Raw genomic sequence first — 13,064 nt, 5'->3', positions numbered from 1 at the left:
GCGTCGGGCTCTGTGCTGACTGCCAGCTCAGAGCCTGGAGCCTGTTTCAGATTCTGTGACTCCCTCTCTCTCTGACCCTCCCCTGCTCACGCTGTCTCTCTCTCTCTCTCCTAGAAATAAATAAAAATATTAAAAAAAAAAAAAAAAAAAAAAGGCACACCAAGTACCCAGGACAGAGACACGCAAGGTATCCAAACATTTAGCCCTCACAGGCCCTTCTTCTCGGGAAGTTACTGGAAGATGAGCCACAGGAGGGAATAAATGTAGAAGCTCCCTGAAATGAGGATCCACCTCAAAAGTGATGCCCAGCATCCAGGAAACATGGGACTGGACACAAGAGACCAGCAAAGGGCTTTCCTAGTAAGTCTGCAGCAAGGTGCAGACAGCCGCTGGCTAGAGATCACGGGTCCAGGAGGGGCAAGAAGGGAGGAGAGGCTGCCGGGGGAGAGTGGAGGGAAGGGCTTCCTGATGCAGATCTGCCATCTGTCAAGAGCCTGGAAATGAAATCATGACGGACACACAAGAAATTAAATAAAAACACGTGAACTCCAGGGGAGAAAAACTCCACATTGTTCAGCAAAGGAAACAGGATCTACTCTCAGCTGCAAACAACAGCCACACAGTCATAATGATCAAAAATAACGGAGGGGCGCCTGGGTGGCTCAGTCGGTTAAGCATCCGACTCCAGCTCAGGTCATGATCTCACGGTTCGTGGGTTCAAGCCCCGCGTCAGGCTCTGTGCTGACAGCTCGGAGCCTGGAGCTGCTTCGGATTCTGTGTCTCCCTCTCTCTCTGACCCTCCCTGCACGTGCTGTCTCTGTCTCTCAAAAATGAATAAACATTAAAAAAAATTTAAAGGATCATGTTTTCACTAACCCATGAATCCTGCAAAACGGTCTTACCTACTTGTATATAAAACCAATACTCACTCACCACCGTGCTGATGGGAAATGCATTTTTGTTACAGATTTATAAATATTTATTTCCAGCAATACAAAGGCATGTCAACATACCAATACACATCTCTTATTACCTTGAAGTTTTTTTTATAAACCAGAACAGTCAGCATTTAATAATTGCATTATATTCTTAAAAACTACTATATAATGTCTCTTCTGGATATACTTCCCTGCAAAATCTTATTTAAGTCCAAATTTACATCCGAAGCTGTTTCTTTCTTTTTTTTTTTAATATTTTTTATTTATTTCTAGGAGAGAGAGAGAGAGACAGCGTGAGCAGGGGAGGGTCAGAGAGAGAGGGAGTCACAGACTGAAACAGGCTCCAGGCTCCGAGCTGGCAGTCAGCACAGAGCCCGACGCGGGGCCCGAACCCATGAACCGCAAGACCATGACCTAAGCGAAAGTCGGACGCTTAACCGACTAAGCCACCCAGGTGCCCCCATCCGAAGTTGTTTCTATCTGACTATGTATAGCAACACCTAAATTCTGTTTGGGATGGTCCATACCTTCACCAAACTCAGAGCATCAGGGAAGACCACATCAATCTATGACTAGCTCATGGATTCTAAATTCAAGTTCAGACACATTCACAATGAGTTAAAAAAAAAAAAAATCCATAGTTGGAAATCAGTACCTGCCCTGCCAAATAATAAACCTAAAGATTTTATGGTTTGAAATATAAAATTTATTGATCCAAAATTAATTTGAGCACAGGTGATCTCTGCTCATTAGTACTTCCTAGTACTTCAACATACTCTAATTTTACACTCTTACCAAGAAAGAAATACAACTCTTATTTGCTAAGAAATGCATTAATATTAATTCTAATTTTATAAAGTTCTTCTTTACTCTCTCCTACATGTAAACTAATTTCCTTGACAACCTCTGACACCTTTTCCACAAAGCATTTCAATCCATCTCAAATGAGTTGAGAGGGGAGGGAAGAGTTAAAAATAAATAAATAAAAACAAGAGTTTTGTTGGCCATTTAAGTCTTTTACCAAGTTCAGATGATATTTTTGAATGCTATTACTTAAAATTCTTCTTGTCTCATTAATATAAAACTAATTTGGAAAGTTTATCTTGAATGCCAGATTAGGTCAATAAATCCTAATCTTTAGTTCCACAAAACAAGAGAAATATAATTATCTGAATGAGTTAAGCCAATCAACAATTCAGGACAAAACGCAAATTGGTACACTTGCACCTACTTTTCCTCAAATCCCACAAAGTGTAAGTTGACCAACTAAGGGTGTTCCTACAAAGTCATACAACGCTGAACAACCAAACTTCCATCTTCATAATTTCATCCTTTCAAAAATGTTTCCTAATATACCTGATTTTGACTTCAGGATAACCTGAATGGTATGTCCATCATTGGTGACCTCGCAGTCTCGGCAGACCACATAATTTGGGGACAGGCGGACGTCCAGAAGCGAGGGGTCATATCTAGCTTCTCTGGAGTTTAAGTTAATGGGAGACTGGTATTCCCCATTAGCATCGGGAAACACCAAGCCCCACTCAACACCTAAGGACAAAATGAAGCCAATTTAGAACAGGTTGAAAAAAGTTCCAGGAAAATTTAACATGCAAAGAGCTAGTTTAAACACTTTATTATCCTTGACATTATTAAAGTTATGACTGTTGTCTCTTTACAGATGAAATATAGTAATACATATATAATACATATATACATATAATACATACATAAACTACAAATAGCTTATTTGTATTTGTCCACATAGATGTAATAATTTACGACTCTAGGAAATTTAGGTCACCTTTAAGTGATTAAAAAAAGCAATAATTCTACACAAACTTCCTGTGCTCTTGAGTTCAATTATATGCAGTACGTAGGAAATACCTAAACTCTCAACTTCCTCGATGAGAGCCAAAAACCATAAACCTGATGCTGGTGAATAAACGCCTCTTCATCAGAATGCAAAAGCCGTAATCTGAAGGGGCATCTGCGTGTACAACCACACCTACACACTCGGGCAATACAGACTTAGTTCTCTTTCCACACTTTATCACTGAAGCCAAAAAGTCCACATTTGTTTCAACACCAGCACCGGCGGCCACATCTACCGGGACGCCTACATCTTCCGGGACACATGCACCAAACAAAACTTTTTAAAAAGTCAACCCCCTTCCGACCAAACCCCACCGATGCAGCCTGAAGTGTAGACCTTCTTCAGGAAGAGTCGAACACGGCTAGTATCCTTCGCGCAAGAACGCGCCCTGCGCGCGGGGTCGTCCCGGCAGCCCCGTGTCACCCACAGGTGTCGAGTCGCCGCTGACTGCGGGTGCGCAGCGCACGGAGGGTCCCGCGCAGCTCGCCGCCGGCGCCCCCCCTGCGGCCCCTGCGACCCCCGAACGCGCGGTGGCGCGGGAGCGCGCGAGACGCGCACGTGGAGAGCAGCGGGGACCCCGCGCCCGGCGGGGCGCACGACACGCGGCGCCCGGGACCCCCCGCCCCGGACAGCCTACCTTCCTCGTAGCCCCACTCCACCCCCTCCTCCTCTTCCTCTTCATCCTCCTCCTTCTCCGGGAAGGCGACGGAATCTTCGATGAAGCTCAGGTCAGCCATGGGAAGGCCGTGGGTCCCCTCGCGCGCACCGCCTGCGCCGCCGCGGGGGAGCGGGCCCGAGCGGGGTGAGCGCGCGTGGGGGGGGAGGGGAGCGGGGTGCGCGCGCCCGCGGGGGGTGCGCGCGCGGGCCGGGCGCGGGCGGGCGCGGACCCTGCGGGCGGCGGGCGCTGGGAGGGCGACCCTGTCCCCGGCGCAGCGCTGGCGGAGCCGCAGCCCCGGGAGCGGCGGTGCGCGAATTATAAACCGGCCGGGGGCGTGTCTGCAGCGCGAGGACCCGCCCCCCTCGCTCCGTGGCCCCTGGAGGGGGGCTGGGGGGGAGGAAGAGTGGACGGCAGGGAAAGGCTTGGGGCTACCGGGCCCCACGGGGGTAAGCGCAGGAGCCCCGCCCCCTACCTGCGGCGCCCCCTCCCCACGCTTCACCTTCCAGACCCCCGCGTGCAGGGCCGAGACCGGGGCTTTCGGCCTCCGTTTACTTTCTTTGGGCTTTCCTGCAGGAAACACCGAAAACAGAAAGGGTGGGGAGGAGGCGGGGAGGGGAGACACGGATTGCCGGGGTAGGAGGGAGGGCTGGGAGACCCTTAGGGAAGAAGGTTCCACTCCGATCTTCGCTGTTGGCTGTTTACTGTGTAAGTCGTCCTTGAAGGACGACGGAAACGAGAATGGAAACATTCCCGAGAAGCCTGTAGTTCCTAAAAGCATTTGAGACAAAATTGTTTTCACCTCCAGAAGTACATATAATTTGGGGAATTTTTTCCATTAAAAAAAATGTATCTCAAAAGCAAAAGTAGTGAAAAGCAATAGACAGGGCGTGTGGTTTTCGTTCCACCGTCTGGGGAGCTGCCGCGGGCGCCCTTTGCTGTGTACACAGCTTCCAAAACGCCTCGTGAAATCGCGTAAATAATGAAATGCACACATTGCATAACAAACAGGAACTTTCCTGATCCTAAGAGGTAACATTGTTACCGCTTTAACATGCTCACCAATGACGTAATGCCTTCAGCCCCCTGTTTGAATGCATGTTAAAAGCCCAAGCTAATAACCCCTGAGCAGGTTAACTATAGTTTTAGAAACTGTATATACATAAGAAGCTCAGATTTGATCCTCAGGCAAAATTCGTTTTTATCTGCAATGTGCACGCACCAAAAAGTCTGTGGGCAGTTTGAGTAGCTGGTTCCTAAACCATACCGTCCACTAAGCAAAGTATTAACCATTTTCACTGAAGTTCTTCTAAAAGAAACATTTCATTTCTCTTTCCGCTGTTGGATACTTTTTAACCTGTAGAAGATAATGAAATCATTTTGCCACCCTGAGCTCATGAGCAATGTGCGCTCGCCTCTGCCCCAAACGTGCGTAGATGCCAAACTGTAACCATGTGTGACCACCAAGTTCATTTACAGTATCACATGAGTTATAGAGATGTTTAGCAAACCAGAGAACAGCAGATCACGGTGGCAAAAAGCTCAATGTTCTGTGAGTAGATGGTGTGCCGTATCTACAGCAGATAGGCTGATACATTGGATTACCAATATTGAATTTTGCGGCTAATAGGCCATTTTGTATACAACCAACGCTATATCTCTATTCATAAATGCAGTTAGCTACTAGACAAGCATATGTTTACCCATATTTATTCTTCCTAAAGCATTCAACATCATGTGTATAATGTAGCTCCTCACTGCGAGCCTAGGATACCCTACTCAGCAACATATGAGCCATTCCACTGCACATCCAAGTATTCAATTAACAGCCTTAATTGCTTTGAGACTGTGTGCTTCAGATTTCTGCTAATTAACAGCACCTTAAGACCTTCTCTTCTCTGGTCCCTCCCTGTACTATATTATCACTAAAGATGGAATTTCTATTTCTAGTTATTGTAAGGTATTTGTCACCATAAAACCTAAACACACAGACCGAAGATATAGGCCAATTCTTTGATTTATAAACTAGAGCAAGCACACCTCAATCTACTATCAGAGAATCTAAAAATATCCCTGCTCTATATTATGAACATAAGCACTCCACATACCCCTGCGTGTAATTTTAAAATATTTCAACCTAATATCCTGTTGGGTTCCTTAAATGAACTTTCTATCGCTTGCTTTTAGCGTTTGCGTAACTGAGGTCAAACCACATCAGTAGAACTATTTATTAAAACTAAGACCTATGTAACTATTACTATCTGATGCTAAGAAAACAGAAATAGAAATAACTGGAAGGAACAAACTGGTCTAGATGTCACAAGAACAAAGAGCCACTAAGATGGCTTCACAGCACTCCTGACTTACACACCCCTCTCTTCCCCGTCTTTCCCCATCCTTTGCCTACCTTACCAAGACTTCCTCCCTGTGTTGGTGAGTTTGGGCCCTAGAGTAGTCGTGAACAATTATTACATTCTCATTGTATGCATCTTATGCTCTGGAACACCTCAAGGACAGAGCTAACACGTGGATGTCAAACGGCTTCTAACCGATTGTAAATTTCCGAATTTCAACAACAATGAATTTTGCTCCTTCATGTGCACTGCCCTGCACTGTGCACTGTGGGAGACCCCAAAATGAACTGCACTCTTTCTGCCCACAGAAATTCACAAGCCATCAATCCCAAGGAATCTTGGGATGGGGAGGAACAATCAATAATTAACTCTAATAAAGGCAATATATTTAATAGATAGGCAAGCACCATTACATGCAAGGAAGATGCAATTCATACACATGGGAATGATCAAGGAAAGTTTCTTGGAAAAGATGGCTTCTAAGGCAAATGAAAACGGATGAGTAGTATGTAGAGAGCAGTGAGTGAGCAAATAGCATTTTAAGCACAAGTAATGGTGTCTAGTCATGAGAGTGCTCTTTGAGGATCTGTTTTTCCTTGTCTTCCATGACCTGCCAAGACCAATCTAGAATACTCAGAAAAAGTGTGCTTCAATGGGATGGTGACTGAAGTAAGACACTTCTTTGGTTTAGTTTGTCTGATTTGTCGGTGAAGACATTGTTAACCTTAAAAACAAAACAGTCAGCTATTTTCCCAGCAAAAATAGATTTATTCAGGAATATAAGAGAATTGCAACTTGGGAAATGTAAGCTATGGCAAAACCATAGGCAAGTCCAACGAACAAAGCAGAGGAATACGATTTTATGAAGAGGAAGAGTTTGGAAGGGGTTGTTTTGAATGAAAGTCCATTGGAGGAAAGCAAGAGTTCAAGGTGATAATTGGCTTGAACCATTGGCTGAGTTGCAGGGTCATTCATTTCTAGTAGGAGATACAATGGGCATCCGTCCCTATTGGGGCCTGTAATTGATGATTTTTTTCCAGTGGACAATTCTTCTGCTCAAGTCTCTAATGGACAGTTCTTCCTATGATACACATTTGAGTGATACGTCTCCCCCTTCTGTGCCTCCTTCTGGCTCCCCAACTCCATTTTATTGAATTTTCCCTGTGTTAATTTTCACAACATCAAAATTTTCCTCATTGTGTACATTTTGATGTCTGAAGCTTTCAAGTTTTGCTTCTAAGTTCTGATTCTTCCATATTTTTTTCCTTATCAGATTAGTCACATACGTTGCCTATTTAACGTTTTGTTTCTGGATCTACCTTTGTTTGACCTCTCGTTGATCTTTTGTCTTCAGAACCATCAGCTTTTAGTGTTCCGGTTCTGGGTAGCAGTGGCAGAGGCTGTACGATGGTTACTTTCATTCTCTGCCCCTCTCTGTGAGACTGTACTTCACCGATTGACCATAGGACCTGCTTTGACCAATTAAGTATCGGTAAACGTGCACATCCCTCTTCTAACAGAAGCCTTTCGAAGTTGTTATGTGGTTCTACCATCATATTTGTCCCTCTGTCCCCAAATTACCCAGTCTAAGAAAGGCACTACTTCTTCAGTCACTCTGGATCCTGGCACACAGAAGACCCAGATCAGAGCCACAGCCAACCAGAAATTGACATGCAATGTCAGTGAGAAGGAAACCTTTGTTTTACAAGCCACTGAAATTTGGGGATAATCTTTTACAGCAGCACAACCTAGCGTAACCTAGCTGCTACAGTAGCCCATCGGGTAAAGGTGAGTTCAAGGGTAATTTTCACTTCCTGAAATGCTTTCTTTCGCCTTTTTCTTCAGCGTAGAAGTACCTCTCTGACCTGCTTTAGGAAACTAAACAGTCTAAAGCAGTGCCCATATCCCTCCTTGCAAAGTTCTCAGAAGCCCTGGCCCTATCTAGGATCCTCACAGTCTTACCACACAGCTCGAAAGCCCTTTGCCGTAGGAAATGCACATCCTTTCCAAGGAAACATGGGTCTAACTCTCTTCACTTCTCTGAAATCACACCAGTTCCCCGTGGGCCCCTCCACCTAGAACGGAAATGGCAAAGGCTAGAGTTGGGATGTGGGATCTTTATGTGGATGCTTCTCAAATCTACCTTCATTAGGAAGCAAAACCTTCTCTAGGGAACCTTCCAAGTATACTGCCAAACTCCCGCTCAAGTGGTTGAAGCACTTCCATACACCGTGGTCAGATCTCTAGCCCTGAAATGAAGACTTAGTTGGAAGTATGTATTTGACAGCCATCTCCTCCAATCGACAGTGAGCCCTCGAGAGCAAAGGATTCTTCTTAATTCCTCCTTGCATCCCCCACGTAGCACATGGTGGGCACTTCAGAATTAGTTTCCTTGTGCCAGCAGCCATATGGTGACCTGATCAGCCTTTACAAATATATTAGTGCAATAAAAATTGTGATTACCATGGTAGAAGCTTTCAGGGTGCAGCGGGGCCACAAAAAGAGGGAGTGTTCAAGTTTACTTGGTGGCAGGTGTGTCAATAGGGGCTTCATAGAGGAAGTGCCCTGTAAATGGAAAGATAAATAAGTGCTCTTTTGCCCACAGAAGGGAAAAGGAAAAGAGGTTAAAACAGACATACCGATCAAACGGAAAAATAAAGAACAAAACCTCGAATACAGAAGCCAGCATGGCTTGGACTCTTTGATCAAGTTTATTTTCTTTTTCGATGTTAAGAGAAGGTTTTCTATGGTGTTAATAAAAATGCAAAAATGACGCATTCAAATATCATATCTATGTCTATTTTAATTTCTTTTTTTTTTGAAAGTCTCAAAATAATCTCATGACATCAAATAAAATACCCTGCAGATGACATGCGTAAGTGAGGACGCGGTATTGGCAGAGCAGCAATATGAAAAACGTGTTGAGGAGATGCAACGGCCACGTTAGAACAGCCCCGTGTGGCCGCACCCCTGCTTTAGTTCCCGCAGCAACTCTGATACCTCACTGTGCCTTATAACATGCTATTTCGCTCTAGGAGGTAAAGGGATACCAGTTATGCACGATCACACACCAATTCACAGGAAAGTAATCATGTGACATTGGTGGTCTCCGAAAATGGCTGCCACAGCTCTTGCCCTCCCCTTAAATCGGAGCTGGCTTTGGGGCTTGCTTTGTACAATAGACTGAGAGAGAATGACCCCGTATAGTTGTGGGCTTGGCCTTGCAGCGAGCTGGCCAATTCCTCTTTTGTTCTCAGAAGCCAGTCACCATGGAAGAAACCCTACCACCCTGAGCCCGCCATGCTGTGAGGAAGAGCAAGCTAGGCAGGTGATGATGGGTGGGGGGGAGCACAGAGGCATAGGTGCTTGCAGGAAAACCCTGCCTGAATTCCTGGCCCATAGGACTCTGAGAAATCATAAATCGTTGTTTCACAAAGAATCCAAGAAAAAAAAATAATAAATCATGGTTTCAAACTAAGCTCTGGAGTGGTTTATTAAGCAGCATGGATAACTGAAGCAAGCACTTACCTATGTAGCACATACTATGCAGAGCACTTCCCATGCCCTTTTCTTTCATTCTCATAGGATCTCTAAGAATATCGTTTCATTTGCAAGTGAGAAAACAAAGGCTCCGACTTGTCTGTGGCCACAGACAGAGGTGCTGGGTGACCCGAGCTCTGTCTCTAGAACCTGTGCTCTGAGCCGCCAACTTTACTGCCTTTAGAGTTGGTGAACTCAACTAATGTGCTGCATCACCACCACCAGGAGCATGTGGGTTGTTGGAGCAGTTCAGAATCAGACACCAGGGCACCTGGGTGGCTCGGTGGGTTAAGCGCCCAACTCTTGATTTCGGCTCCGGTCATGATCTCACGGTTGTGAGATGGAGCCCTGCGGTGGGCTCCGTGCTCGGCGTGGAGCCTGCTCAAGATTCTCTTTCTCCCTCTCCTTCTCCCCCTCCTCACTAAAAAGGAAAAAAAGAAAGAATCAAACACCAACTGAAATGCACACTCCAGCCCTTTTGCATCCTGCCTCGGAGCAATCCGGGAGATAGACTGGACCCGTCTTGGCAGCTGGGGTCAGCAGGGTTCAAAAGGGAAGGGGAAAGAAAGCCAAAGCAAGGAAGTTTAGAAAAAGAGATCTACAACAACTGAAACTTTTTTTTTTTTAAGTATAATGAACTTTACTTTGTGAGCCATTCTTTTTGTTCCAAAAGGATTGAGCAGAAAGTACAGACAGCTGCCGTGTACTCCGGTCCCCGGCCCAGTTTCCTTTGTTATTAGCATCTTGCACTCGTATGTTTGTTATAGTCGAATATTAATAGTCGATGAGCTATTAATATTCATACACTGTTGAGAAAGAATGAAATCTGGCCATGTGTAGCAACATGGATGGACCTTGAGGGTGTTATGCTGAGCGAAATAAGTCAGGCAGAGAAGGACAAATACCATATGCTTGCACGTATAGGAGGATTAGGAGGAACTTAACGGAGGACCATGGGGGAGGGGAAGGGGGAAAATAGTGGGGGAGAGGGAGGGAGGCAAACCATAAGAGACTCTTGAATGCTGAGAACAAACTGAGGGCTGATGGGAGTGGGGGAGGGGAAGGGGGGTGATGGGCATGGAGGAGGGCACGTGTGGGGATGAGCACTGGGTGTTATCTGGAAACCAACTTGACAATAAACTATTTGTAAAATAAATAAAAAAGAAAAAATATTCATACATTGTTATTAAGTAAAGCCCATAGATTACGTTAGGGTTCATTCTTCCTGTCCTACATCATATGTATTAAGATTGTGCTTAGGTATAGAAAAGGATATTGATGGGGGCGCCTGGGTGGCTTAGTCGGTTAAGCGACTTTCGCTTAGGTCATGATCTCGCGGTTCGTGGGTTCGAGCCCCGCGTCGGGCTCTGTGCTGACTGGCAGCTCAGAGCCTGGAGCCTGTTTCGGTCTGTGTCTCCCTCTCTCTCTGACCCTCCCCTGCTCACTCTGTCTCTCTCTCTCTCTCCTAGAAATTAAAAAAAAAAAAGTTAATAAAATGTTTTAAGAAAAAAAAAGAAAGAAAAGGATACTGACGGCTGGAATTCCATGTCGAGATTTGTTCCTCAACGAGCCCTTCTCTGCAGCCTTAGTCCTCTTCCGTTTGACCCTCTGACCTCTCCCTTCTCTGTTCTCGCGGCCCCTGTTTGTTCAGCCCCTTCTCTAGATTTCATGCCTGGAGGCACGGGGTCCACAGCTTGGCTTCGACCTCAGGCTTGCCCTCCTCAGACTGACCACCCAGGATTCGCTGTCTCTTGGTGGACGGCAGAGTCCTCTCTACTTGGCTGGTGATGTACTAACCATCTGTTACGTGTTAAGTGTGCAGTGCGGTTTAGCTCATTCATCCATAATAGGACAAAAGGTGTTTTTTTAATAGATGAAGAAACAGAACTTCAGAGAATTAAGTGCTTTGGCCATGATCACACAGCTAATAAATGGAAGAATTAAAATCTGAACCGAGTCCGGCAGCCAAAGGTTATTCCATAGCCCCCACCTCTCATCCAGCCAGGCTTTAGCCACTGTGGTAGCACAAAGCCCATTGGAAGTGTCATTAGTTATTCATCTTTTCATGTTTACAACCAGCTCTCAATGGGATATGAATTAAGTGCCTACTTAACATAAAATGCTACTCCTCAAAAACAGAAACCATTCAAGATGTTCTGTATTAAAGATTTCTATTTCATAAAGAGTTTGTGTAATGAGGAGGAACCAAGAACACTAATGAAATACACAAAACAATAAACGTTTCTGATGCTAATGGAGCACAGCATGTTTACATTATGCTTGGAACCCCATTGATTAGCCTTCACTGAGTGTTACTGTTAGCGGAATTATCAGTGGTGGAAGAAAACACGAAGCTTGGTGCTGAGTACATGCTAAGCACTAAACCAGACTGGCTGCTTTTAACTGGGCGTTCATTACTTAAAGGGCAGTAACATACAACACTGTAACTTGATAGTCTCCACCTTGACAGCGGATATAACAGAAAAATAGACTAAAACTACAACATGAGAGATTTAGGTGAGACACGGTGATCACCAGATAGGAAGAATTAAATTTAAAGCAGTCCTCTCCAAAAGTCTGATGGAAACCCTTCTCTCATGAAGTGCATTACTATTTAATGTTGAAAGACAGTATATAGTATAGCATAATGGCTTTGTCGCTTAGCGAGCTTGATCTTGATCGAATTGTTTAACCTCTCTTTGCCTCAGTTTTCTCATCAATAAAATGGGAACAGTAATAGTACTAAAGCAAAAGGGTGATGGGATGATTACATAAGTTCATATAGATAATGCACTTACACTACAGCAGTCACTTGTAGAATGCTGGTTTTGAAAATGCAAATTTGCTCTGATGCAGTTGGTATATAAGGAACGACTTGAGCACAGCAAGACTTCCCTGATGCTTATCCCACTTTTGTCTGTGAGAAACACCAGATTAACGCAGAAACCTGCGCCCGATTGAACTGAGTGGTGAGGGGAACACACGAAGTGCGCGCACAGGCACACCTCACACGCCTCCAGCTGACCCGGTCTGATCCTCGTCTGATGTTACGACTGCCCATCAAACTCCAAGGAATCTTTCTACCAGCCTTCACAGTACTCGCAAGCCGCCGCCTTTCTAATACCTGCTTCCACAAGCAAACATCCATCTTTTCCAAGTTAAAATGCCACTCTTATTTTAGCATTTGTGTATTTTTTAAATTTATTTTTTAATTTTTTAACGTTTATTTATTCTTGAGAGAGAGCAAGCATGAGCAGGAGAGGGGCGGAGAGGGAGGGAGACACAGAATCTGAAGCAGGCTCCAGAGCCTGACACGGGGCTCGAACTCACGAACTGCGAGATCCTGACCCACGCAAAAGTCAGACGCTTAACCCGCTGAGCCACCCAAGAGCCCCAAAATTTATTCTCAGAGAGAGAGAGTGCAAGCTGGGGTGGGGGGCATGGTGGGAAGGGTCAGAGAGAAAGAAAATCTTAAGCAGTCTCCGCACTCAGTGCAGAGCCCAAAGCAGGGTTTGATCCTGAGCCAAAGTCAGACACTCAACCAACTGAGCCACTCAGGCACCCCTAAAATTTATGCATTTCTTAATCTTTGAAACGTGTGAAAAACTACTATTTTTTCCTTTCAGAAATAAAGAGAGTGGGAGCAGGGAAGAAGGCAGAGAAAGAGAAAGAGAAAACCTTAAGCCAGCTGGTTCATGCACAGT

General features: G+C 45.1%; 1 protein-coding gene across 1 annotated transcript in view; it reads right to left on the bottom strand.

Moving 5' to 3' along the window:
- Positions 1 to 3,579, bottom strand: part of CA8 (carbonic anhydrase 8) — an 89,546-nt gene extending 85,967 nt beyond the window's left edge. Inside the window, exons 1-2 of the mRNA XM_039249123.1 lie at positions 3,449 to 3,579; positions 2,295 to 2,486 (exon numbers count right to left, since the gene is read on the bottom strand). Of these exons, the coding sequence (XP_039105054.1) occupies positions 2,295 to 2,486; positions 3,449 to 3,548 (292 nt within the window). The 5' untranslated portion in view covers positions 3,549 to 3,579. The remainder of the gene's footprint in view (positions 1 to 2,294; positions 2,487 to 3,448) is intronic.
- Between the last annotated feature and the right edge of the window lie 9,485 nt (positions 3,580 to 13,064).

Source organism: Hyaena hyaena, unplaced genomic scaffold (genome assembly GCF_003009895.1).
Source record: "Hyaena hyaena isolate Hyena2069 unplaced genomic scaffold, ASM300989v1 scaffold_327, whole genome shotgun sequence".
NCBI lineage: Eukaryota > Metazoa > Chordata > Mammalia > Carnivora > Hyaenidae > Hyaena > Hyaena hyaena.
The sequence above is the reverse complement of the archived record's forward strand: the minus strand, read 5'-3'. Positions and strand labels throughout refer to the sequence as shown.